The sequence below is a fragment of the Lepisosteus oculatus genome, chromosome 3, assembly GCF_040954835.1.
Source record: "Lepisosteus oculatus isolate fLepOcu1 chromosome 3, fLepOcu1.hap2, whole genome shotgun sequence".
NCBI classification, from domain to species: domain Eukaryota; kingdom Metazoa; phylum Chordata; class Actinopteri; order Semionotiformes; family Lepisosteidae; genus Lepisosteus; species Lepisosteus oculatus.
In genome coordinates this window covers 71,272,793-71,298,285 of record NC_090698.1, presented here as the reverse complement: position 1 = coordinate 71,298,285, position 25,493 = coordinate 71,272,793, and the positions used below count along the sequence as shown (strand labels likewise).

The window sequence follows — 25,493 nt, the reverse complement described above, 5'->3', positions numbered from 1 at the left end:
AGGTTCCTGATGATGATGAGTACTTCAGGCTTTAGCTGACTATGAATCAGTGTGATGCTCAGATCAAGATAGGTTTACAATGACTCCCTTCAGAACTGAAAGCAAATATATCTTACAAATAACCAAAAAATATGCGATCAAAGTTAGACCACTTAATATTGTGAATACTCCTAAATCCTCTCTATTCAGTTTGGTTTTCCTCTCCTCCTGTTCCTCCTGAATTGAATTCTCAATCTCTCCTGCTCTATGCCCATTTCCTTACTACTCCCTGCTCCTTCTTACCTGCTCTGTCTTTTTCTCTCCTGTGACTTATTTATCTGTTATTTCCCTTCTCTCCTTCACACCTGAAGAAGGTCCACAGCTGCCACAGCGTTGTCTTTCTTTTCTTTACCTTTCAGCATGGATGAGCCTTTACAGTACATCTTCCTTCACTATATACTGTATCTACAGTATATATAGGCTCTATTAATCTCAATAATTGTGTAAATGTTATGATAACTCAAGCTTGTTTATGCCAGAAATAACATTTCTGTGATTCCATGTTGTCAGAACTAAAGATTTGGCTAAAATCACTTATTCTTCTACAATCTGAAATCAGAAGATACTGTTAGAAATCAACTATGTCTTTTGTGGAAGTGTTATGCTAGTAAAATATTATTATGTTCAAGTAACTGTGCCATTTGCACACATTCAAAGGTATTGTAAAAGAAGATGTTGTTCAGTAAAGTTTGTTTTTTTCTGTGGTTAAATATTTACAAGTCAAGGAGGATATTAGGATGGACAGACAGCATTTATCTGTAAACTACTAGATGAAAAATGGTCTACTTATTATACACATTTGATGATTTTATAAGGGTCACAGTGTACCTACTGTAATCAAAACCAAGTTTAAATAGCTCATAAAACTCCTCTGTCCCCTTCTCTGAAATGTATTAGCATACAAGGAATAAATCTACAGTCTGATTGGATCTTGCTGGCATTAAGTGCTACAGTAATTCTTCTTTTCACCACTCCAGCTGAAATGGACTGAATCTGCTGTAATGCATGGCAATATTTGTAGTGTCAAAAACAGCTCTAACCAATACAGCATTCAATTAAAACTGGTAAACCTTTTGTATTGATAATTTCCATTCCACCTGTAGATTGTAGACGCTGAATAGGCAAATTGATGTTTAGGAGGATTACTGCAGTGCTATGTACAGTAGTGAATGAATTAATTGATCTGTTTATAAATAAAATTAAATTTATTGACAGATTTAGCTATTTCAAAATTAACATCTGCCATTGCAGTGCAGTAACTAATTCTTGCATCTGTGCACAACAGGTGCTTAATGCTTCACTATAAGCAATTTCAATCTGCAGAGGAATGGATTTATTTACATGCAGACAAAAAGCTAAATGTATATATTACAGTAAGCATGTGAAACCAGGGATTTTGAAAATTTAATTTAATGGGTGGGTTTTAAAATAAAAACCTAGTTAAATATTTATTGGCAATCACAATAAATAAAAAATCCCTGGTATCACATTCTTTGTGAAACATAAACCGTACATCCTCACAGCTCTCACTCATTGGTTTACCAATTCTAATCCCTGATTAAAATTCCAGAAGGAATGCAGAAATAAATATCAATCCCCCTGAGGTAGATAAATTGTATATTAAGAAACTCACTGCTTTTTAATTTTTAGGTGGATATAAAGTCTCAAAACCTAAATACTATCATGCCATTAACCTACCATCATAGTACCATCATAATATTATCTTTAACCCTTACATTTGATTGTTTCATGAAAAGAGTTGTTGTATACTAAGGTATTAATGATTGGAGAAAATAAACTTAGACATGTACAGTATATACCTGTCTGAGCTAAGGAAAAGAGTTATACAAAACATTACAGAGGGTAAATCACCTGAAATTGATGACATTCCAGCTGAATTAGTTTTGACATATTGGTCAATAGGTCCCATCCCACTTTAAATGATGTCCGTTAAGAGTTAAGAAGGGTTTTCCAAGAGGTAATCAAGACTGCTTGTTTACAGTGTAACTGGGCCTTTTCACATCGCCGGACGTTTTGTTGCCTCGTTCAAAATCACAGAATATGGCGCTGCGCATACCTGGAAAGTTACATATTGCTGTGTGCATTTTACTTTCACTGCAGTTTGAAATGTACAGTACTTTTCAAAATTCTTTCTGACCCTGAAATATAAAAATAGCATTGTAGTTCCCCTATATATGGCCTTTACATACGAATCCTTTACTGGATAGTGCCCTGTTTTGCTCTGAGACTATCCCTCCACCACCTTTAGACATAGGTTATAAATTTATGACACCAAGACTGTCTTTATTAAAAGCTGTCTTACATCTGCTAATGATAATTGCCTCTTCCACACCAGGAGCGATGCCATGCACATTGCATATTGCATATTGGTCTTTTGATCAGCCCAGGAGGGAATATCTGTTGTGGATCATATGGGCTGGGGATCAGGTTTCAATAATATGGTTGAAATTCTATACCCCAATCCATCAGGAAGGTGCTAACAGGCAACAGTTGATCCCAGTTTGCCGTTTCAATGTGTAGTCACTAATGATGTCCACTTTCACCTTTGATGTTTGCCTTGTCTCTGGAACTGCTACATTAACTTAAGTCATTAAGTCAAACTATCTCTCATCCTGTTTTAATTTACAACCCTTAATACAGTGCTTCATTACCGTTGTATGCTTATGCTGTTGTTATCATATTATCAGTAACATATAGTAGTTCAGGTGGGTAGCTGCATCAGCATGCATAGGCTGCAAAAGAACAAGGAATAGGTTTATTCCATGCTGAAAAAAAAGAAGAAAGAAAACACAACATTTCGGACGTGGAGCCTTCTTCAGATGTGAGCAGTATGATATCATATGATATCAATCTAATATATGAGTAAAGAGAAAGATGACAGTGAATTATGAATGACACATCAGGAGTGTTTTTAATTTAATAGATGTGAAATATGGGAATGTGAATATGAATTAGCTCTGACCATTTCACAGTACTTGAAGGCAGAGCCATCGAGAAAGACTTTTGATATACTAATTACTTATAATTTACATATATAAAGTCAAAGTTAGTAGCCACAGGCAGTTGTTTAACGCTTATTAGGGCTCATCGGTGTGTCATAGCTTACTTTGACCAGTTAGAGGCATATACAGTGCCTTGCGAAAGTATTCGGCCCCCTTGAACTTTTCAACCTTTTGCCACATTTCAGGCTTCAAACATAAAGATATAAATTTTTTATTTTATGTGAAGAATCACCAACAAGTGGGACACAATTGTGAAGTGGAACGAAATCTATTGGATTTTTGAAACTTTTTTAACTAATAAAAAAATGAAAAGTGGGGCGTGCAAAATTATTCGGCCCCTTTACTTTCAGTGCAGCAAACTCACTCCAGAAGTTCAGCGAGGATCTCTGAATGATCCAATGTTTTCCTAAATGACTGATGGTGATAAATAGAATCCACCTGTGTGTAATCAAGTCTCTGTATAAATGCACCTGCTCTGTGATAGTCTCAAGGTTCTGTTGAAAGCGCAGAGAGCATTATGAAGACCAAGGAACACACCAGGCAGGTCCGTAATACTGTTGTGGAGAAGTTTAAAGCCGGATTTGGATACAAAAAGATTTCCCAAGCTTCAAACATCCCAAGGAGCACTGTGCAAGCGATCATCTTGAAATGGAAGGAGTATCAGACCACTGCAAATCTACCAAGACCTGGCCGTCCCTCTAAACTTTCAGCTCAGACAAGGAGAAGACTGATCAGAGATGCAGCCAAGAGGCCCATGATCACTCTGGATGAACTGCAGAGAACTACAGCTGAGGTGGGAGAGTCTGTCCATAGGACAACAATCAGTCTTACACTGCACAAATCTGGCCTTTATGGAAGAGTGGCAAGAAGAAAGCCATTTCTCAAAGATATCCATAAAAAGTCTCGTCTAAAGTTTGCCACAAGCCACCTGGGAGACACCCCAAACATGTGGAAGAAGGTGCTCTGGTCAGATGAAACCAAAATCGAACTTTTTGGCCACAATGCAAAACGATATGTTTGGCGTAAAAGCAACACAGCTCATCACCCTCAACACACCATCCCCACTGTCAAACATGGTGGTGGCAGCATCATGGTTTGGGCCTGCTTTTCTTCAGCAGGGACAGGGAAGATGGTTAAAATTGAGGGGAAGATGGATGCAGCCAAATACAGGATCATTCTGGATGAAAACCTGTTGGAGTCTGCAAAAGACCTGAAACTGGGACGGAGATTTATCTTCCAACAAGACAATGATCCCAAACATACAGCAAAATCTACAAAGGAATGGTTCACAAATAAACGTATCCAGGTGTTTGAATGGCCAAGTCAAAGTCCAGACTTGAATCCAATCGAGAATCTGTGGAAAGAGGTGAAAACTGCTGTTCACAAACGCTCTCCATCCAACCTCACTGAGCTCGAGCTGTTTTGCAAGGAAGAATGGGCAAGAATTTCAGTCTCTCGATGTGCAAAACTGATAGAGACATACCCCAAGCGACTTGCAGCTGTAATCGCAGCAAAAGGTGGCTCTACAAAGTATTAACGCAAGGGGGCCGAATAATTTTGCACGCCCCACTTTTCATTTTTTTATTAGTTAAAAAAGTTTCAAAAATCCAATAGATTTCGTTCTACTTCACAATTGTGTCCCACTTGTAGGTGATTCTTCACATAAAATAAAAAATTTATATCTTTATGTTTGAAGCCTGAAATGTGGCAAAAGGTTGAAAAGTTCAAGGGGGCCGAATACTTTCGCAAGGCACTGTAGTACATATAGTATGTATCTTACAAAATATTTCATGGTCCCAATGTTTTTTTAAAGAGTAATTATTCTATCCATCTATTTTCTAATCACTTACTCCTCTTTGAGAATTAAGTAAAAGTGGATGTGAATCAGTTCTTAGCAAAAGTGAAGTTCAGTACAGAACAGAACCAGTGCCAAAACATCCAAAGCTAATTCATATTTACATTCTTGTAACTCATAGTGACTGTTTGCTCTTAAGAAAGAACCCCATAAACATGAAAGCTGTACTTTGTAAGAACGGTGAAGAGATTTTGTGCAATTAGTGAGTTTAGAGGTTAATGCTCAAAATAAAAGACTGAAAAAAAGAGATCACAAAATGTTTTGTTTCGTATTTGTGACAAAGTGTAATCTGTTAAAACCCGCTAACCAAAAAAAATTCTAGGATCCAGTTGTTTCTACATAATATTATGGTGATTATTATTAGATAACTTATAACAACCCTTGAGTCACTTGAATCCTAATGGTTATCATCATAGTAAAATATTATGTGAGCAATATAAAATTTCAACCTTATAAAATCTACAAAATGTAGAATATAATTATCATAGCTGTTAGATTGTAAGGATGTGACAGATCATCACTAATAAATTTGATTAGTTGTTAACCCATATGATCAATTGTGAATGAACTCACATTTATGAAGGCAACCTGGAGCATACCTATTTCTACAACAGGGCGTTTACTGTAGCAGTTTGAGTGAACTTCTGTACATTTTATTAGGAGTAGAAAAGCAGCCTCCCATCTGAGAATGAAATCCAGAGCTTCCTGGTCAAGAGTCCAGATCACTACTATCCATTAATCCACACTGCAGCTCCTCTCCTGGATTAAAAAAAAGATAGGAAAATGAAAGCACTTTTAACTCTTTTTCATTGCAAACACTTATGTGAAGTATATACAGTACTAATAGAACATTTTATTTCCTTAAGGGAAATAAAAAATACTTTCTTTCACATTTAACTTTGTCAAATTTAGATGATTTTGCCAAACATAAGAATTACAACAGGAAGGAGGCTGTTTGGTGCATTTAGCTCATTATATTGCTAGGAATAGTGATCTGTGGATCTCGTCCAGCCGTTTTTTGAAAAAAATCCAGTTTCAACAAATAACGGACTAGTCTGATCCAGGCTCTCACAACCTCTTTTTTGTGTGAAACATTGTCTGCAGTTTTACATTTTGAATGTACTTCCTTGTAGATTCCTTCTGTGTGTTCTGGTGAAAATTAAGTGAGTAGACTAGAAAGGTGTGTCATTTTGTTGACATCTGTGATTGATTGAGAAGGAACATCTGTTCCTTCTCAGGGAAAGACAAGGCATGTCTTTCTAAATGTTGTGTATTAATTATTCCTCCTTCGATCTGCATCAAATTCCATATGTGCAAACAACTGACTTGCAGGCACACTGCTCTACTACATTTCAGGCCATGGAGAACTGTGAACAGACAGTTATGCCCTTAGATCAAGAATGAGTGACTGCAGTCCTCAGACGTTGGATGAAAAACTAAAGCAATCTGGACCTTGAGAACTGGAATTGTTCATCCCTGTCCCAGACATTTGCTCAAATTGAAAAAAAAAAAAAAAGAAAAATTAATGAGGTAATAAGGTCACTCAGTCCATCAGAACTCAAAATCTCCCCTTATACCAAGGAGAGGCTACAGAACAATCTTTTTGAGTAACAGTTGATATTTATCCAAAACAAGCTGAATTATGAAAGAGGTGAAAATGGCTTGACACTTTATGTTATGGGTTAATAATTCTCTGTATAAACAAGAGCTTTTTTTAATATCAGTGCAGCATCTTCTCTAAACTTGTTTACATTTGTTTGTTTATGTTTGGGTTGCAGAAATTAATTTGATGCAGCTCTCAGAGTCAGTTTTACTTTTTTTCATGTAATCTGTCAGTCACCAACACCAGCTGCAAGAGGAATGTAACTCACAGTTGAGAGGGATTCAGTTGTGTAAGTCGATTGCAGACAGTTCTCTGATTTAGCGGAAGAATGAATCATTGGCATCTCTATATTAGGGCTAATTTCTACTCTGAGCAAGGGCCTCAATAGTCTGTACATTTTGTTAGCCCATTGTAATTTGATTAAAAAAAAAACTAGTTTTAGGCTTTGTTTTCTAGTTTTAGGCTTAGCAACTACTATAACATACTGTACATCTATGCAGTGGTATTGCTGACAACTGAAACACATACTGTATATTAAACTGTATTAAACATGCCACTACAGAGAAAGCAAATGAGATGGGCTATACATATAATTTGAGACCGCCACAAGAACAGCATTCATTGAAGAGATACTGAAGTACGTTGGCTGGGAAAGCTTAACCAGGGTGTCCTACTTAGAGGGCTGGAATTAATGACACTAACATTTTAGCAAAAGGAAATACATTACATCTTAACTATTAATAAATGTTGGTGTATGCTAAAAGGAATCAAGCATATTAAGGCCACATGTGTTTTGACTCTGAGGAATACTGTACTGACCTCCATGTCTCTGAAGCCAAAGCTTCTGAAATTCTACAACTGCAGGCAACAAGGCACTGTTAAAATCAAGCCAGCTGCACTAACATACCCTAAATCCCCTATTTCTTGCCTATTTAAAACTTATTGAACAGATTTTTATGCATAACATAACAAGAGGGGATACAAAGGAAGAGGCCTGTCTAACCTATTTGGTGGTTAGTAGCTAATAGATCTGGAGATCTCATCTCATCCAGTAATTGCTTGAAAAAAGCTATTAAATATTTTGTAACAGCTGAGATGAGTATTTTCTTTGTGGTTTTGTGGGTTCTTGAAAAATGAAAAGCTTTAACTGTAACAAATTGGAAAAACAAGCACTTTTTTGGATGTTTGAGAGATAATGATAGGTGATGATTTATTAGAAAACATGTGTAAGGCCTATTATACAGAATATTCCTGTGTTTAATTATAATTTACAGGTGATACGGTTATCCTATATTTGTGTGCATTCTGTGATCTCCCATATATTGTATATTACAAAGACGTATTGCAGAAATTACAATAAAATGTACTTTTCTTGCATTCCAGGATAGAATGATTTCAGCTGTAAATAATTAATGATCCAAATACGTCTACTAGCAGACAAATATTGCATCTTCAATTACCTCATTTCGAAATGGAAGGAAGAGCAGCTGGCTTGAACAATCACCATTTTTCCATTAGATGGGGGGTTCTGAATTTCAGGCTGATCAGTTTCTGGTTCCTGAAAGTCATTTTTAGATTTGATGTAAGGGATTATACTAAGTACAGTAAATAATATTTATTTACATTCATACTGTATAGTGCCTTTCATCACAAAAGATGCCAAAGTGCCTAACATACTGTAGAGGAGGGACTCACTTCATTCTCATGTGAATGGGTGATGCTCAGCAGCCATTTTGCACCAGCATTTTTCCACGATTCCAGGATTTGCTCCCCTACTCTTCAGAACCGACATCACAACATCTGTTTTGTTTTTCCAATAAATGAATTTACTAGCAAATCTAACAGCTGTAGAGACCAAGAAAAAAATAAACACAGCAAATTAAGCTACACATTAAAGTTAAGGTTAAATCATAAAAAATGTGTAATTGAATACAAGTGAATAATCCAAATTTTTAAACATTTACCCAGAGCTGTACCAGGAGTTTGCTTAACTGCTATTGATGCCCTAGCAAAAAAAAACAAGAAAGGTGTTAACCATTATCTAGAAGCCCACCTGGTGTTGTTTGTCCCATTGAAACAAGGACAGATAATTAGCCAGCACGTCAAGGTGTGCAGTTTTATATTCAGAGGGGAAATACAGCCAAACAATCAAGAGCTGAATCTTATCACAACGTCTGCAGAACGTCTTAAATGCATTAATTTCCTTCATCTCCATAAGTCATTGCCCTTTTCACAGGCCGCGGCGGATTAGGCTTTGTTTAACGAGTGATGTGCGATTTCAGAAACTCACATGAACAACAAATCCTTAACGCAGTGGGTAGGAGGGAGCGGGAGCTAGCCCAGATGTGTGCTTGAGTACAGCTACATTGTTTTAATAAAGGAACAAACCCACTCCCTTCCCCAAGTAAGAACAAAACATTTCAATTATTAACTAAAGGCTTTTATAGATTCCTTATTAAAAAATAGAAGGAGGCTGGCAAGAGGGAGTAGTTATTTGGTCAAATTGCTTGGCTTGGTTTCGGACAGGGACGTGCAAACGCTGGATGACAATGTGCATTCAACAGCCATCTGAGTAGCTCTGAATGGGTTTCCCATATCAAATTACTAAACCAAAAGCTTTTATTTGTGCATTCCTGTGGGTTATATATTGGTTTTGGAACATAGAGAAGTACTGTATGCTTAATACTGAAAAAGAGTGATGTTAAGGCCTCACATTAAGGACTGAAACACGTGAGGCACAAGAGAACACTTTCCTGCCTCTTCTGTGCCATTAACTGTGATCCAATGCAAGCAAATCTAACTTTCATTTGTTTAGGTGACTGTTAATATTCATTAAGATGCCTACATTGGCAACATTTTGAAATAACATTGGCATTTTTTAACAAATGTGCAACTTTTTTAGTATATATTGTACATGTGCACTCTGTGCTTCAGTAGTGGAAACTATGCAGAAATGCGTTTAGAATTGAGAACAGGAGGCACTTCTTTACCTAAAGTTGAAGGAGGTACAACTAAGGTAGCTTTTTCCATACTTTACCACAGTTGTGGGAGTATGGACCAAGCTACCCAGCCATATACTTGGAGCTAATACAGTGGCTTCTTTAAAGAAACAGCTTATATTTCAATATATTGACGCACAATTCTTTTTGGCATCAATACTAAAATTAAGATGACTTTTTTTACCTTGTGATACTGCTCCTTGTGGTCCACAGTACATTTTGCAGCTCTGTAGTCTCATTTAGACTACAGGGATCCAGAGTTTTGATTAAATGCACTTCATGAAATTTTCCCATGTCTGTAATGTATGGAAATAGCAATGTAAAAGGTTTTCAAACATATGGCTAAAGTAGTTCCTGTTAAAATTAGTTCAAAGCACAGATTTAAACAATTGCTTTAAACCTGCATAGTCGGCAATACGTGATAAGTATAAAAGTCACCACAAAAAAGCAGCAATGCACAAATCAAAATGAATCAAGCCCAGATTAAATAAAGGTAAACCATGGAATACTTGGAATACTGTGGAGCAAAATAATAAAGTCTAATCACAAAAAAACACTGACGTTCTAGGCTGTTTATAATTATAATTCATAGCAGAAACAAATGTGATTCCAATAAAAAGAGAGTACAGTTAATAGTAAAAACTATAAAGAAGAATATGTTATTCTGATTGGAATCATATTGACATAAACCATTAAATGTTTTGAAACACAACTGCCTTGAATCACCTACATGTTAAATAAACACTATAGAAAATGAAAGCATAGATAATGACTTCAAAGAGACAGAGGATTAAAATCTAAGATGTTATGATTTAAATAAATATGATTAAAAATGAATAAGAAAGTCATTTTGTGGTCAGGTAAATAATGTATTCATTAATTTGAATGTGGTTAGAACATTTTAAATCTTATTACAGAAGGAAATTAGTCTCTTTTGGTGCTGCTGCTTCTGCACAAAGTGGATGTTTTGTATTTATTATTGAGGTAAACCGTAACAGAAGTTGAAAAAAGTTCAACTTTTTTTTTACATCAAATGTTGACACTCAAGAATGATGAATAAAAGAAAATTCATTAATGCAGGATGAAAGTGCATTGAAGTATCTATATTCTCAGAGCTCATTACATAAGACACACATGATGCCTGCAGCCTTTCTATTGTCTTGAAGCAGTGGTTTCCATTCCTAATCCTGGGGGACTCCTCTATGTCTGCTGGTTTCTGTTCCAGCTGAGTCCTAAATCACCAGAGTTAATTGGTGCTTTTTAATTCATCTGCTTCCTTGTTATGACTTTTGTTTTCTGCACACAGTCCTGAATTTAAAAAATATTTCACTTCAAGTACTGCATATTGTTTGCAACAACTTCAGCCTACAGATCTTTACACGGTCTCTCAGTCTTTCAGCTGGCTTTCCTTTATTTTTGACTGCACAACACTTAGTAGCTGATCAATATGTAATGAACAGATATGGTCGGAATGGCACTATATCAGACACATTCATAGCATGAACATTGCTTTCTTTCTCCAGTGGTCTAACTAGTTACATTGCATTTAATACACCTGCATGAGCAGAGTTAAAAAACTCACAGATTAGTATAGTGGTGCAATGACAAATCCCATATAATGTTTCATGAGCTGAAAGCAAATTTATCTCAAATATAGAGCTAAAACAAACTACAGTAACTTGTGTGTACAAAACAGACACTGTAATTTGTTTAATGTGCATTGCAGTCTGAAACCTTTGATTAAAACCTTAAATTACGTTTTGTACTGTATGCTAATTGAACTGATTATAATTTCAATTTTATTCTAAAAGGCCAGGTGCTGCACAGTAGCATGGAGGTTAGTGCTGCTGTCTCATAGCTCTTGGATTCTGGGATTTATACCAGCATCTAGCAGGTAGTGTGGAGATTTCATGTCCTCTTTGAGCTCACCTGAGTTAAACCAGGAGCTCCAGGTTCCTCCCACCATCTTATCTTAGATTTAGTTAATTCATGCCTCTGCATTGTGCCTGTTGTGTGTGTACCCTGTTGTGGACTGCAGTCCTGCCTTTGGATTCTTTATTTATATATTGCCAGGTAGGTCAATTGAGAACTAACTCTCTTTTACGACCTAGAGACCTACAGTGCTTAGTGGAGCAGTCTGAGCAGCATTCTTTAGTTAAAACAACAATGTTCCACTTGGGTTCTGAATCCTTCACCAGAATCATGAATATGTGGCCTTCAGATAATGTATGATTGAATATAATATTGGTAGCAGGGCGTGTTCAGTGTGGAGGCGGAGTCCTGGATTATGGGGTGATGTGCTGCCTTAGCAACCACAGCTATCCTGGCTAATTAAGAATGGGTCGCAGCTGTGGGGGCCCTTAAAGACACACTGGGCACCTCCCTGGGGGACGAGCAGACCCCGCAAGTGGAGGACCTTTCATAGATAGTCCAAGAGGGGATTCTGATGAGTGCGTTCAGGCCACATTTTTCCTTCATTTTGTTTTCTTTTCTCCTGTCTCACCTTGTATCTCCCAGTGGGACAGGTTGAGCTCTTTTTTTTGTTTTGGCCTTGGGCTCCTTTTCTTCCTGTCTGGATCCCGCTAAACAGGGATAAGCCAGACTTAATACCGCTGTTCCAAGCGGTTCTTCTTCCTCAGGCTGGACCCCGTTAGATAGGGTAATTCCAGCCTGAACGTTGCTGTACACAGCAGCACATTTTTCTTCGGCCTTTTGGCCTTTTGTTTTGTTTTCTTTTTGTGTGTTTTTTTTTGTTTTCGCGAGCCTTACACTCAGAAGGGACATCGACTTTTGACCCGTGCTCCCAGTCCCGCGTTGTCACAGTAGACATCAAATAAATTGAAAGATGTTTGTTTCTTAAACTGTAATTACATATTACACTTATATTTAAAGTATACAATTCCATGTAGTGTGCTGTATCAACTCCATGGTAAGTCTTTATATGTGTTTTAAAGTAATGTTAAAGATGTCAGAGAACCAGTCACAGTGGAGACGAGGATGGCATGAAACACACAAGGCTAGAATGGGAGAAATCTCTTTCTGAAATATGTGTGTTTCATATCTACAAAGCTAATTCCAAGACATTTTCTGTCCTGACAAAAAACATAAAAAAAAAACAGAAAATATCAGGATTCAATTATTCCATCTGGAATCTAAATGTATTTGTTGTAGCCCACTCTCGTCAGAAGTCATTTTTTTTAAACCAAACCAAGCATTTCCATCCTACCAGTTCAATTTAAAAAAAGCTTAGTTTTATTGTTGTTTTATGGAAAAATTATACCTGGAAAATTACTTTATGGTCTTATTGCCAGGAAATGTGCTGATGATGAGTATTGGGAAAGCAAAGCAAATTATGCAGCTCCTGAGATTGGATAATGGGATTATGATACTGTGGTTTGTAAATAATCTGCATTTCATTTTGGCTTTCTTGAAGAAGATACAATAGGTTATATTGATCATGTATAGTCATTGAACTTCTTTCCTGATGTCTTTTTATCTTTTTTTCATAGACTGTTCTTTTTTAGAAATTCATTCCTCTTTTCTTATGAGATAATTGTGTGCCCTTTTTAAACTACTTTAGCAAAGAATTGATGTTTCACGCCTAAGTACAGTTCAGGATAATATTTCCCTAGAGGCTGCTGGTGAACTGTTGAACAGAAGACAACGACAATGAAAGCAGTGCTATAAGAGATATGTCTTTCTCTTTGTGCTGCAAGTTAGAAAAAAGACAAGGCATATGTGATAGGGATAGGGTGGACAGAGCTCATTCTGATAACAGAATTGCAGGCAATTGAAAAGTGGCCACTGATGTGCATTGACACAAGGATCTCAAGACTACCACTTGGACCAGTCAAGTTCATAAGATTGTGTGCTACCATGTCAGCGCTCCTGGGCACAGTCACCCAGTGGCAGAGCTTGAATTTTAACCAAGTTACAGTTTCCATCCTGCACTCTGAGCAGAGCCTTGTACTCAGACTTTGAGCCATTCGAAACATTTTTGCTACTTTATTAAGGATAAAGAAAGAATACAGTATACTGTATCAGATGAATATATAGAACATTTCATGGAGATATTCAATATACTCTCAATTACTGTATATGCCATGCATGACTAGAAGACTATGTTTAATGTATGTTCCTCATCTTTTAAGGGGACTGTGTCAATTAGATAAAGTGACAAATTATAGTTTTCCCCTGGAAGGCTCCAAGCATTAATGGCACCACTCTATAGACATCAGACAACCTCACATTAGAAAACCACTCCATAGACATCAAACAACCTCACATCAGAAGACCTGGTTTTATGCCACAGCACAGTTTTACACAGTCTAGATTTCAAAGAGCGCTGATGTCAGTGCATGAAGCTGTTCTGATGGTTCTGTCATTACTGTATATACTGTTAATTAGATCAGAAAGTGTGTGGAATAAGTCTAGATTTAGGTAATTTGCTGATATACAGAAGTACCATGAAAGTAGCCAGGATCACCTAACCTAACGGTGTGCATACAGTCAAGGCCATGTGACAAGCATTGCTCTGTATCTATGTGAACAACACCAACTGGCTGTCAGACTGCACAGTGGTCAAAAAGATCCATCGGAATTAAAATTTTGCAAAGGACGACTTGTGCATTGTGTCATCATAGAAATCAAGAGCTAGCATTTTCCGGCCATGGTGAATCAGATCAGAAATTATGAAGAGATGCTGAATCTTGTCAGGGATTTTGATCCTTTGCTGATGCAGCACTGGAATGGCTCAAATACATTTTAGGTACATTATGTTCAAAATAATACAATTGCACAAGAATGCCATTGCCATTCTCCCCATCTAGGCCTCAGGTATAGTCAGTAAGTCTTAGGTTTCAAAAATACTCCGTCATGTGACCAAGGACTATAATGCATATTTGCACATTGATGAGGTGAGGCACAAGTTCAAAATATGAAGTGACAGGTTGAATGCCCAGATATGCGATTCTGCAGCAGTAATGGTAGGCTAAGTAAATGACTTTCAGAACTGTATGTGTGAAAGCTATCCATCTTTTACATATACAAAAGAAAAAAGTAACGCTAGTTTTTTTTTTCCGAAATTTGGAAGGAATAGCAGTATTTTTCTCTTGATCTAAAAAGGAGTCTGACCTTCTTCACATCACTGTCAAATAGAAACTGCAATCAACTAATACAACACAGTAGAATTTTTATTGTAGTCTCATGCAAACTGAAGTAAGGCAGACAGACTCTTATCTAGTTTTTGAAAATGTGAAATTGCAAAGGTTTGTGGTGTAGAAAACTTCAGACTGGGACTCTGCATCCTCCGTCTTTACAGAGACATTTGTGAAACTACAAATGTGTTGTTCGGTGTGCTTGAAGCCCATAACATGACACAGTGAAATTGATTTTATATTCAGCAGACTCATCAAATGAAACTGGCTTCTGAAAATGGAAAACACTTTATAAGTGTCAGAGCTCAGTGTGCATGTATTGAGGCAAAAAAAGAGCAAGAAAGTTTAGATGACCAAAAAAAAAACCATCATTGATAAAAGCACTGAACAGCTGACAATTAGAATCAAAAGAACAGGAACACGAGAGATTCAACATAAGATAAGAACGCTCTTTCTCCAGGTCTATGAAGAGTCTAGTAGACAGATTAGACAGAGACATTCAAATATTAGTTGTACACTTTACAGTCTGCTACAAGATAAAGACATATACTGTATTAAGATTTTAATGAACAGTTAACATTAATTTAGAAGATGTAGATCTGTCTTAACTAATGTGTTCTTTGAACAACCAACAGTAATGAACACGAAGACTTTTGACAACGTTTCTCATTACAAATAGTAATTCTCAAATTGCAGGCAGTAGGCATTCAAGAAAACTGGTGTGTTTGGATTGAGAACTATGTAATGGATAGATAGAGAGAGTACAGTTAAGGAGAGAATGTTCTGACTGGAGTGATGTAATTACACGAGTGCCACAGAGACTCTGTATTAGGACTCTTTCTTACTTAACAGTTTATCGGTGATCTCATTTATGGTATTGTATAGTTAGTAAACTAGTCACATTTGTTGACTCCCATACCAAAATGGGAGGAATCGTAAGCATTTTAAAAGAGACAAAATAAATTCCAAACGATGTAGACAAGCTTCAATACTAGGCACATACATGTTAGATAACATGTAATGTAGACAAATGTAGAGTTTTATATGTATTGTAAGTAGCAAAAAGGTAGACACAATAGGGAAACACTGAGCATGAAGAACATACTGATAAAAGACAGATGTTTATAGAATGTTGATGATTCCGTGACAAATAGCTAAATTGAAGAATTCAAATCAAGCAACACTATTATAAAATTGTATAACCCACCACCATTAAGATCACATTTCAAATGTTATGTAAAATGTTGATGACCTTGTTATGAAAAGATATTGCTGCTCTGGAATAAGTCCGGATATTGTACATTCCCAATCTTAAATGAATGCCCCCTGCAATCGGGCTATACAAACTGAACCCTTTAGTTTTGAACAACATAGACTACATGAAGACCCAATTAAATTATAAATCAAAATCCTCAAAGTCACTGACAAAGTATATCAGTATAAATCAATACCTATCAGTATAAATCAGAGGAAACTATGTGGAAATACATTTAAAATTGAGAACTTCTTTATACAATGGCTTTTGGGAGTATGGAACAAGTTACTCAGCTATGTTATTAAAGACCATAACCTGACTTTCAGGACAAGTCAAGATGTGATTGTGAACCAGTAAATGCAATCACTAGTAATCCTGTATGTTTTATTGTGGAGGGACGCTGTAGCTACAGTACACAACAGTTTGTTTGTGAAAGCAACTCATGTCACTGTGCAAATTTATTTTTCCATACACAATGTTTCCAAGGTCAAATTGAATTTTTTATCCAATAAATATGTAGAACATAAAAATGATAGAGGCTTTATGACTGAGGCAGTTTAACAGATTTTATACTGTATGGGTTTCAGACTTAACATTCCCTGTATAACGTACTTATACAGGAGGTGGTGCGGTGGGTCTGTGGCTAAGGATCTGGGCCTGTAGCTGAAAGGTTGCTGGTTCATATCCTGCAGCTGAGGGATCCTACTCTGTTGGGCCCCTGAGCAAGGCCCTTAACCCCCAACTGACCCTGCTCTCTGACCCCAAGCTTCTCTCCCTGTCTGTGTGTCTTATGGAGAGCCAGTTGGGGTATGTGAAGAGACAACTTCCTACTACAAGACATTGCATATGGCCAATAAAGTCATCACTTTTCTTAAGTGCTGTTTTTGATTACTTATTTTTTGGAGTCTTGCCCATTTAACAAACACCACCTTTTTTGTTGTTAATCCTGTTTCTTGTGATTTCAACATTCTGTATGAAAGCAAAGGTAGATGCACTACAAGAACTTATAATCAGGAGCAGAAATAAACTACTTTGGTTTCTTTAAAGATGGCTCTGAAATCTGAGATGATTATAAGCACAAAATATTACTATATTTTTTTTTTAGTAAAGCTACAATTTTACTGTTTGCCTTTTCAAACACTTTCCGTTATTTTTCAGTCTGTGGAATTTACTTTGCGGTTGTTTTTTAAATGAAACTCAGTCTGGGTGATGCGCTGTGGAAAGTTTTTTGGTATCTAGTAGTATTTAATTAATAATTGTTGAGCCTTCTACACTTTTTAGAGTCAAACTGAATGCGCCCAAAGAAGTATGTGGAATATGGTCAAACCTTTAATATTGTAAAAGTTTGTAACATATAACTAAAGTATATTAAAACCCTGTTGCTGTTCAATGGCGTACTGTATGAGATCTCTACATTCAGAAATCATGTAATGCAACATTTCATATAGAAATGTTTAGATATACTGTATATATGTTACATGTGAAATACATTTCCTGAAATAAAACCAAAGATTTTAATTGGAAAAGGTAAAAAAGAAAATGTCACCATTGTTTCTGAGTATACTGTTTAGTTTTGCTTTTGCCTGGGGCCATTTCAAATATATTTTGCCCACATTTATTAAGGGTTGAGAGAAATCAATTTCACTTATAGATGTGTGTTCTTCTCACACTATAGTAGTTACATAAATGTAAAGTTATTTTCGGTAGCAGTTCTGACAGACACACAGAACGTCAGAGCTTCCATTGTTACAGTACCATCATCAAATCTTCCTGCTTGTATTGATTAACGTAATTGATGAAGGTAATATCCTCTTCAAAGTATAGTATATGATTTTGTGGAAAGTACTGTATGGACCTAATTTCACAAACGGCAATGGTTTCAGACACTGGGATGCTGGGATGTTGCTGTCACTCCCCAGATGACAATTAGACTAACTGAAGGGTGGGTGGATGACTAGCTGTGTGAATATTGTACACAAGCACATAGCTAGGGCTTAATACATATAAATAACTTATTGAAACCTGATAAAAATCATATAGGAAAAATCGCTTAGGATGCTTTTATTTGTAAGTTTTATGATTCCAGTTTGTATGTTTGTCTGTAATGCATGTTGTAGAATTTCCAGTAATTAATTAGTATCTTTTATAATACCTATCATAATGTATGTCAATTTATTGCAACCAAATAATTCAAAAGGGTTTTAATAATGCATACATGTAATACTTTTACCAGAACTGGAAAGAAGTTCTGTTTTCAGGACATTCCATGGTGAGATGTTTTAAAGTACTTACAGTGCAGTAAGTACTCTACAATACAGTTAAAATACTTCAAAATACAGATGTACATACTGTATATACAACACCATTGTCTTATTGCTGTAATTGGTAACATGCTCCCAAGGAGCTGCTGCTAGAGTCTTACCCTAGATCATTTTGAGTTTTACGGCTCGATCTTGTGAGATGTCCAAGAACTTCTTTCTGAGCCACAATCTGTTAAATGGAATTCTTGTGATTTTAAAACTGTGATTGTTTTCTTTGGAAGGCCAAACTAGGCAAGAAAATACAAGTAGTTTAATGAGCAGGTTACAGTATATATTTTAAACAGAAAGAGGAAAATAACAATTACTAGGGCTCAGATATAAGTCCACTTGTAAGATATTTGCAAGTAATAAACTATTTTAGGAACAAATCTGATCAATTTAAGTACTGTAAATTAAAAAAAAAATAACTTGGATTATCACACACACTACTTTCTTAGCTACAATTATGTGGTAGATGAAAATAAATGTTTATAAATGGTAAACCATACTATTATGCTCTTTGTAGTAACTTCCGTTACAGTTTCCTTGATTTAGAAATCGTTTTGGGCTGTCACTATATCTCATCAGTTCAATACAGAAATAGGATTCAGTAGTCTCTGACTAGCAACCAGTTGTCATGGTGACCGATAGTTAGGGAACTAATTGACAAGGGTGAATTGTCAGGTCCAGTTCTTACCAGCAGTAAGTTAAATGCTGCTTGACAAATGGATCACCTTTTTGAACAGCCAGTCTGTTTCTTTGTCTGGCCTTGGGCAAGGGCAATCTTTTATTTTAATTCAAATTTCTGAAAGTGGACTTCATACTGTTATGAAGTTAGAAACCAAGGTAGATACAATAAAAAGATAAGGTGTGTTTGTGAAGCCGTCGTAATATTATTTTATTAAAGGTTATGCAAAACCTTCCGGGAGCAGCTTGCAAGCTGGGATGTTTGTGTTGTTTTTGGCATGGTAACAACCTTACGCTTACATCCAGACTAAACAATGCACAACTTAATTAAAAAAAATAGGTTTTCAACTTGATGACCTAGTTCTCCGCCTCCTACTGACCTCAACAGATAAATACACAGGGAAGCTATTTACAAAAGACTGAAAAAGAAATGTAAATTCCCGTTAAAATGTTCTCTAGGGGAATGATTAGTTGGTAGTTGAAAGTCACGTACTATTACAGTTATTTTTATGTGCAGGTGTGATAGTTAACAAGGTGGGGTATATTCATGAGAAACTTTTTCAGCACAAGGAGTCTCTTGTTCCATTTTCCTTGGAGGTGATTAATTTTACATATGAAGCGATATCTTAGTGTTTTGCAATAAGACAGTACTGGAAACCCCATAGATTTTGGGCCAAAGTAAAACTATAAGGTAATTGATTCATGTGTGGAAAATACATATTGTATATTGTTTCTGATGCTTTTAGGTTTACTACTATGATCTGTATATGCAGTAATTAGGTTATGGAAAAGTTATGGTAATGAAAGTAGAACTAGACTATAAGAATATGTGTCTGGCAGTGAGATTCTAGGGGATAGTCAGGAGGAATTTGGAAAACTAGGTCTTGCTGCTTAACAAGTTTTTTTTTGGAGCAGAGAATAGCATTATAAAACTCCTACATAGATAGTGTTATAAAACTCCTCTAGAATAAGATGAATTCTAAAATTGAATGTAGTAGGCATACGAGTAAATGTATTTATTATAAGATACTGGCTAATGCATAGAAGGGAGAGTTTATAGATAAGAGATGAATGCTTAAATTAATTATGAAATTGGAGTACCATAGGGAACTATAGTAGGTTATATAGTATAGTTAGCAAACTAGTTATGTTTGCAGATGATACTAAAAAAGGGAGATTAGAAAAACATTGTAGAAGCTGCAAAATAAATTAAAATAGAATTCAAGACTGGGAAAACTGGCAGGTGACATTTAATTTAATGTAGACAAGTACTGAACATTTTATGTAGGCAGCAAAACCATAACACATACATGTGTCAGACAATGTGTGAAAGGGATTTTAAAAGCCAAAGAGAACTGTAAAATATATACAGTAGTGCAATAGAGTAGAATTTAACTGAAGGGGTATTACATTAAAAGTGTGCTATGTACCAGTATGATCTTACTTAGGGCATTGTATGAAGTTTTTTCCTTGTCAATTAAGAGAAGGACAATGAGGTACATCCCCAGACTTACAGGGAGTGTCCTAATCTTATAGCCTAAAAAGTAACTAAATAATTATATAAATAATTATTACAGGCCATAAAACCAAATTGTCTTTATCTTAAACAAAGAGTATTATAAGGGGACCAGTTTCAAGTATTTGGAATCCTTTGAAGGCATTAACAAAGCTTATACTGTACATAAACCTATTTAGAAATGTGTACCCGAGGACACATATGGAAACTGATAGGAGGCATTTCCCAATCTGTGAACAAGAGTTGTTTATTCTTACAAAGGATTGTGGGAGTCTAGAACAAGCTACCCAGCCAGATATTGAAAGGAAATAAATTTTTTTTTCAAGAAATCTTCAGATCAGTTTTCTAAAACATAAATAAAATAGATGGGCTGAATTACTATTTTTCTTCCATACGCTTTCTTAAGGTGGTGAGAATACCTAAATAAACAGTCCTGGATTCAGTTTATTTAGAAATAATAATATTATTTAACATTTTATCCCACTAAAGACTTACAATAATATTAGTTTGGCATATTTCCACACAAAATGGGGTTTGGTTTCCCAGTATTCTACTCTATACTTGGATTCTGGCAGAAGATTTTTTTGTGGGTTGAATAGTGAAAAAACAAAAAAAAATAACCAGTGCAAAAAGTTTTAGACGTGACTGGACATTCAATGTGCTCTACTATTTCAATTTAGGTATGAAAGAGTACGTTTTTAATTTAATTTCTACATATATAAATAAATCAAAATACAAGGATTAGAAATAATGTTTTATGCAAGTTCTATCGTATGTTAAGACAATCTTATTTTGTAAATATCCAAACAGATATAATGATAAGAAAGTTACTCAGTGGTGCAATCAAATTCTAACTAGCCTACTTGAAATGTTAATTTATTGGCTCTAAGGTATTGTAAGTTCATTTCTAATAAGCATTTAACAAGCATTTGGTTCCTCTAAGCAAAATATGTTGAGAGACTATCATCAATAAATTACAAATCATTATCACATTGATAATGAACCATTTTTACTGTGCAAAATGAAAACAAAGTCTTCCATCTGTCTTGCATCTACTGAGCAAACACCACTTTTTAAAGGTACAATTGTTTATGCTGGGGCAGTAAAAGTAGGTTCATATGTTGTGCAGTTTTTTGCTGTACAATTATCAGCAATCCTGGTATGTGGGACTAGACTCCATTTCTGGCACAATATCCAGAAAAAAATATAATACCATGAAGCAGATTTAATGAGACATTTTTTGGAATCAGTTGAAGACAGTTCACATGTACAGTATAGTACTTATTATCTGTGCATCATAACTGTGATATTGCCTGCCCACCCACTGGACATGAACTCTGTTGAGTACAGTATATACTATATATATAGTATATACCTCCTAATAATCCCCCTCTATGAATTGGCTTCATCACTCTGCTCTCCTCCCCACTGAGAGCTGGTGTGTGGGGAGCGTTCTGGCGCACTATGGCTGCCGTCGCATCATCCAGGTGGGGCTGCACACTGGTGGTGGTTGAGGGGAGACCCCATTACCTGTAAAATGCTTTGAGTGGAGTGTCCAGAAAAGCACCATATACTGTAAGTGTAAGCAATTATTATTAATTATTATTATTATATACAGGCAATCCTCAGTTTATTCCTGTGAAAATCATGACAAAAGTGAGTCTCCAGCACCTTTTGTGCCAAGTATGGACTGTCTTTCAACAGTATGTGTAAATCTGCTACTCCGTATTGTGTGTCATGTTATATTATTAATTTGTAATAATTGTTGTTATGTATTATGTATTTTTCCTCTGATGCTTTTGTCAGAAAAAGTAACTTGCTAAGGTGTATAACAACAGTATCTCACTTGAAACGTGAGTGCATAACCTTGCAGCTATGACTCCAGAACCTTAACCACTACACAATATAATCTTTCTTTTGATTGCAATCATGTAACAGATGAGACTGTCTATAGAAAAGGTAGCAGTTTTTAGTCGCCAGTAAATTATCTTAATTATCTGTGAGGCTTATTATTGACTTATTATTAGTTCACAACTTTGACACCTTGGATTTTTTTGGGGTATATTAACTGTTGCTGCTGGTAACTACTATAACCACAAGCAAAATGTTCTTGGTGGTAAGAGTTGGTTCCTTATGAACAGAGAGAACAGAAAATGTGCTACATAGACATACTGTAATATTCTCTGCTTCTGTGTTCTGTTTAAGGCTCTCACTCCCAGGAAATACTTAAAAAATCATATCTTTTGAAATTATTTTAATGCCTAAATATTTAATAATAGTTTTCAGTTTATTATTACTGTTATGTATGAATCCCATCTTAATTGAAAAATTGACCAGGACACAATCCCTGCGATTTAATTGTGCTCTGACCTTCATCAAATACACACTGACACAGTTTAGGCTCATTAGGAGCTCAGTTACTGAAGAGGTTGTCATTTTTGGGGTTCCTACTACCTTGTCTCTCTAGCCAGGTTGTTGATCCCTCCGTCAGTTGAGTTAAGTCAGCAATGCCACCAAATTTCAAATTATGCCTCTACTCTGCTTTAATTAGGTGTCGGGCTGAACTAATAAAACAGATTTTTAAACAAAAGTCTGGGACAAGGTCAAAACCCTAATGATGCTTACTTCTTCTCTCCTGCATATAAATATGATATCTCTAGAGAACTCACACATCATCATTCGTAACCCTCCCTCCACCCCATATTCCTCCTTGTAGCAGCTCCCTGGCTCATTCCTCAGACTGAAGGGGGGTTCCAATCACCACATGGACTTTTTCAGGTCAAATTGTTCATTTGAATATAACTAGGAACATCAGAGCAAAAACAATATATACTGTGTGCAAGAAACATTGCAAGATATTCAATAGGTTTCCTGCAACCCTCCCCAGACCCTCCTACAATCACACCTGCCAGTCTTTCATGTACTCGAGTTGCAGCTTCACTCCATGTCTTCAGAGTGGCATAACTGGCCTTATTTACTCTGGCGGTAGACAGTTTCAGCATCACTATGTATCTGAATTATCACAACCATTGCCGTATCGGTGGGCTATGAGGGGGGAGCCAGGGCCGTCAGTTTCTCTGCTCCAGTCAAGCCAGCGAGCTACTGTAGATTTTCCATTGACTTAACTTTTTGTTGAAGTTGTGAGTCCCCGTTAAGTAGTAACACAGTTGGATCCATTGGCATGTTTCTCCCTTGTGAGGGTACAGCTTTTGTGTGGCATGTTTTTATAATGGTTGGCTTATGAATCCTTTTCATTTGATGTAACATATTAATTATAGTTATTATTAACAAACCCTTTTGTTATTTTTCTTTCAGCAAAGATTTAGTTAGTCAGGATTTGTATGATTTTAATCATGCTTCTGATTGTTTTATCCTTGTTTTCCAACAGCTGCGGATGGCGAGGAGCCTACTTCTGCAGGTAGGATATTTCTTACCCCAGAATGTGTTTTGATTCCTTCATTTTTTTTCCTATTCTTTTTTACTTTATTTGTATTACTGACCCTCATACCTTACTTGTGAGTTTCACATCCACTAACCACTTGTCTAATAATAATCTTGTAGTATATGCTGTTTATTTCCATGTGGGCTATATTTTATTTGTGTAAAAATGTCTAATTGAGTATTTTTATTTCGTTGTTTAACAAATATTACTACCAGGTTAATTCCATACCGATGCCTCAGTGATACAATACATTAATTATAAATACAGTACATTGATGAAATTGGAAACAAACAGAAAAGATGAATTTGTAGTTTTTCTGAGGGGGGAAGTGTTGCAGGAAATTGGCAAAGTCATTTACATTTCAGAGTATTTTCACATGTTCATGTACTAAGAAGAAAATAAAAAAAAATTATAAAACAACTGGAGATTTAAGCCAAGCAAAACATGTAATTGGATGCCTTTGTGCACAGATTTCATAGCATGAACCACTGTTTTGTTTTTTTTTAAATAGAATTACAGAATTGCACATCTTTTGGAAATGTTACACATTTTCTGCACAGCCAGGGTAAAAACAGATGAAGGGAAACTATAACAAATTGAGAGCTATGAATCAAGTGAGATGGAAATAGCAAAAACACAACAAAAGTAAAACATACAGTATTTTATCCTTTGATCTCCCTCAAATTCTGACATGCTCCTGCAACTGAAGAGTAAGAAATCATGTTGCAGGACTGGAGCCAAACCACTGTTATGGAGATGTATAGGTTGTTTGTTCAGTGTCACTCAGTTTTGTGTTGGATATAATCTGATACCAGACTGGAAAATCCTGGTCACCACATGATAGGCTTGATTGATTGCTAAGTGTCTCTGCAGTCTGCTTGCCCGAACACATTTTCTTTTATCACAGATTCAGGCTTAATAAGAAGCTCAATAAAATTCTTGGATTTCTCTCTCTCTGCGAGAGAAGCCCCAGTAGATACAGACAAAAAATTGCATAAAACAAAGATTGGAGGAACTGGCTAACCCAGACTCAGCACTGTTGTTTTTGTTATGCATAATATTTCACTTCATAATATTCAGACTGCTTCTTCTATCATATTGCAGTCTTGCTTTGCACCTTAAAACTGATCAGAATTTATGATCATTGTGTTTATGTGCTATTATTATTGCAATTAATGCAATAATTTAACATAATGCAATGAAATAGCCAGAATAATGGTATTTACATAATTGCAATGACTATTATAATAAATCAACAATTTGTATGTTTAAATTGTTTTATTGTTTACACTTAAATGTTCCCATTTCCATTGCTAGGTGAGACCACAAGCATGCAGTATCCTGTGTGTTTCCTGTAGTACAGTAGATGTTGCTGTGCACATTGCTCGTAATTGATTAATTTTGAATACATTTTGATGATGCACAACTATATACAGTATATATATATATTTATTTATTTTTAGTAAGGTAGAGTATTCATTTAATAGAATTATTTTATTAGGTGCTCCAGTTTCTCCTCACAGTCTCTGAGTCTTGTGAGTCTGGGCATGTCTGTATCTGTGTGTGCCACTAAAACTAATGTGTATTTACTATATTGTAAGTCTCCATAGATGAGGGT

The 25,493-nt window shown here is 35.9% G+C and overlaps 1 protein-coding gene across 3 annotated transcripts in view; it reads left to right on the top strand.

The window, feature by feature from the left end:
* LOC102697668 (EGF-like repeat and discoidin I-like domain-containing protein 3) overlaps positions 1 to 25,493 on the top strand; it is a 261,705-nt gene that overhangs the window by 51,196 nt on the left and 185,016 nt on the right. For all 3 annotated transcript variants that reach the window (XM_015360994.2, XM_015360984.2, XM_006626513.3), the window contains one exon: positions 23,822 to 23,851. In XM_015360994.2, the coding sequence (XP_015216480.1) occupies positions 23,822 to 23,851 (30 nt within the window). The remainder of the gene's footprint in view (positions 1 to 23,821; positions 23,852 to 25,493) is intronic.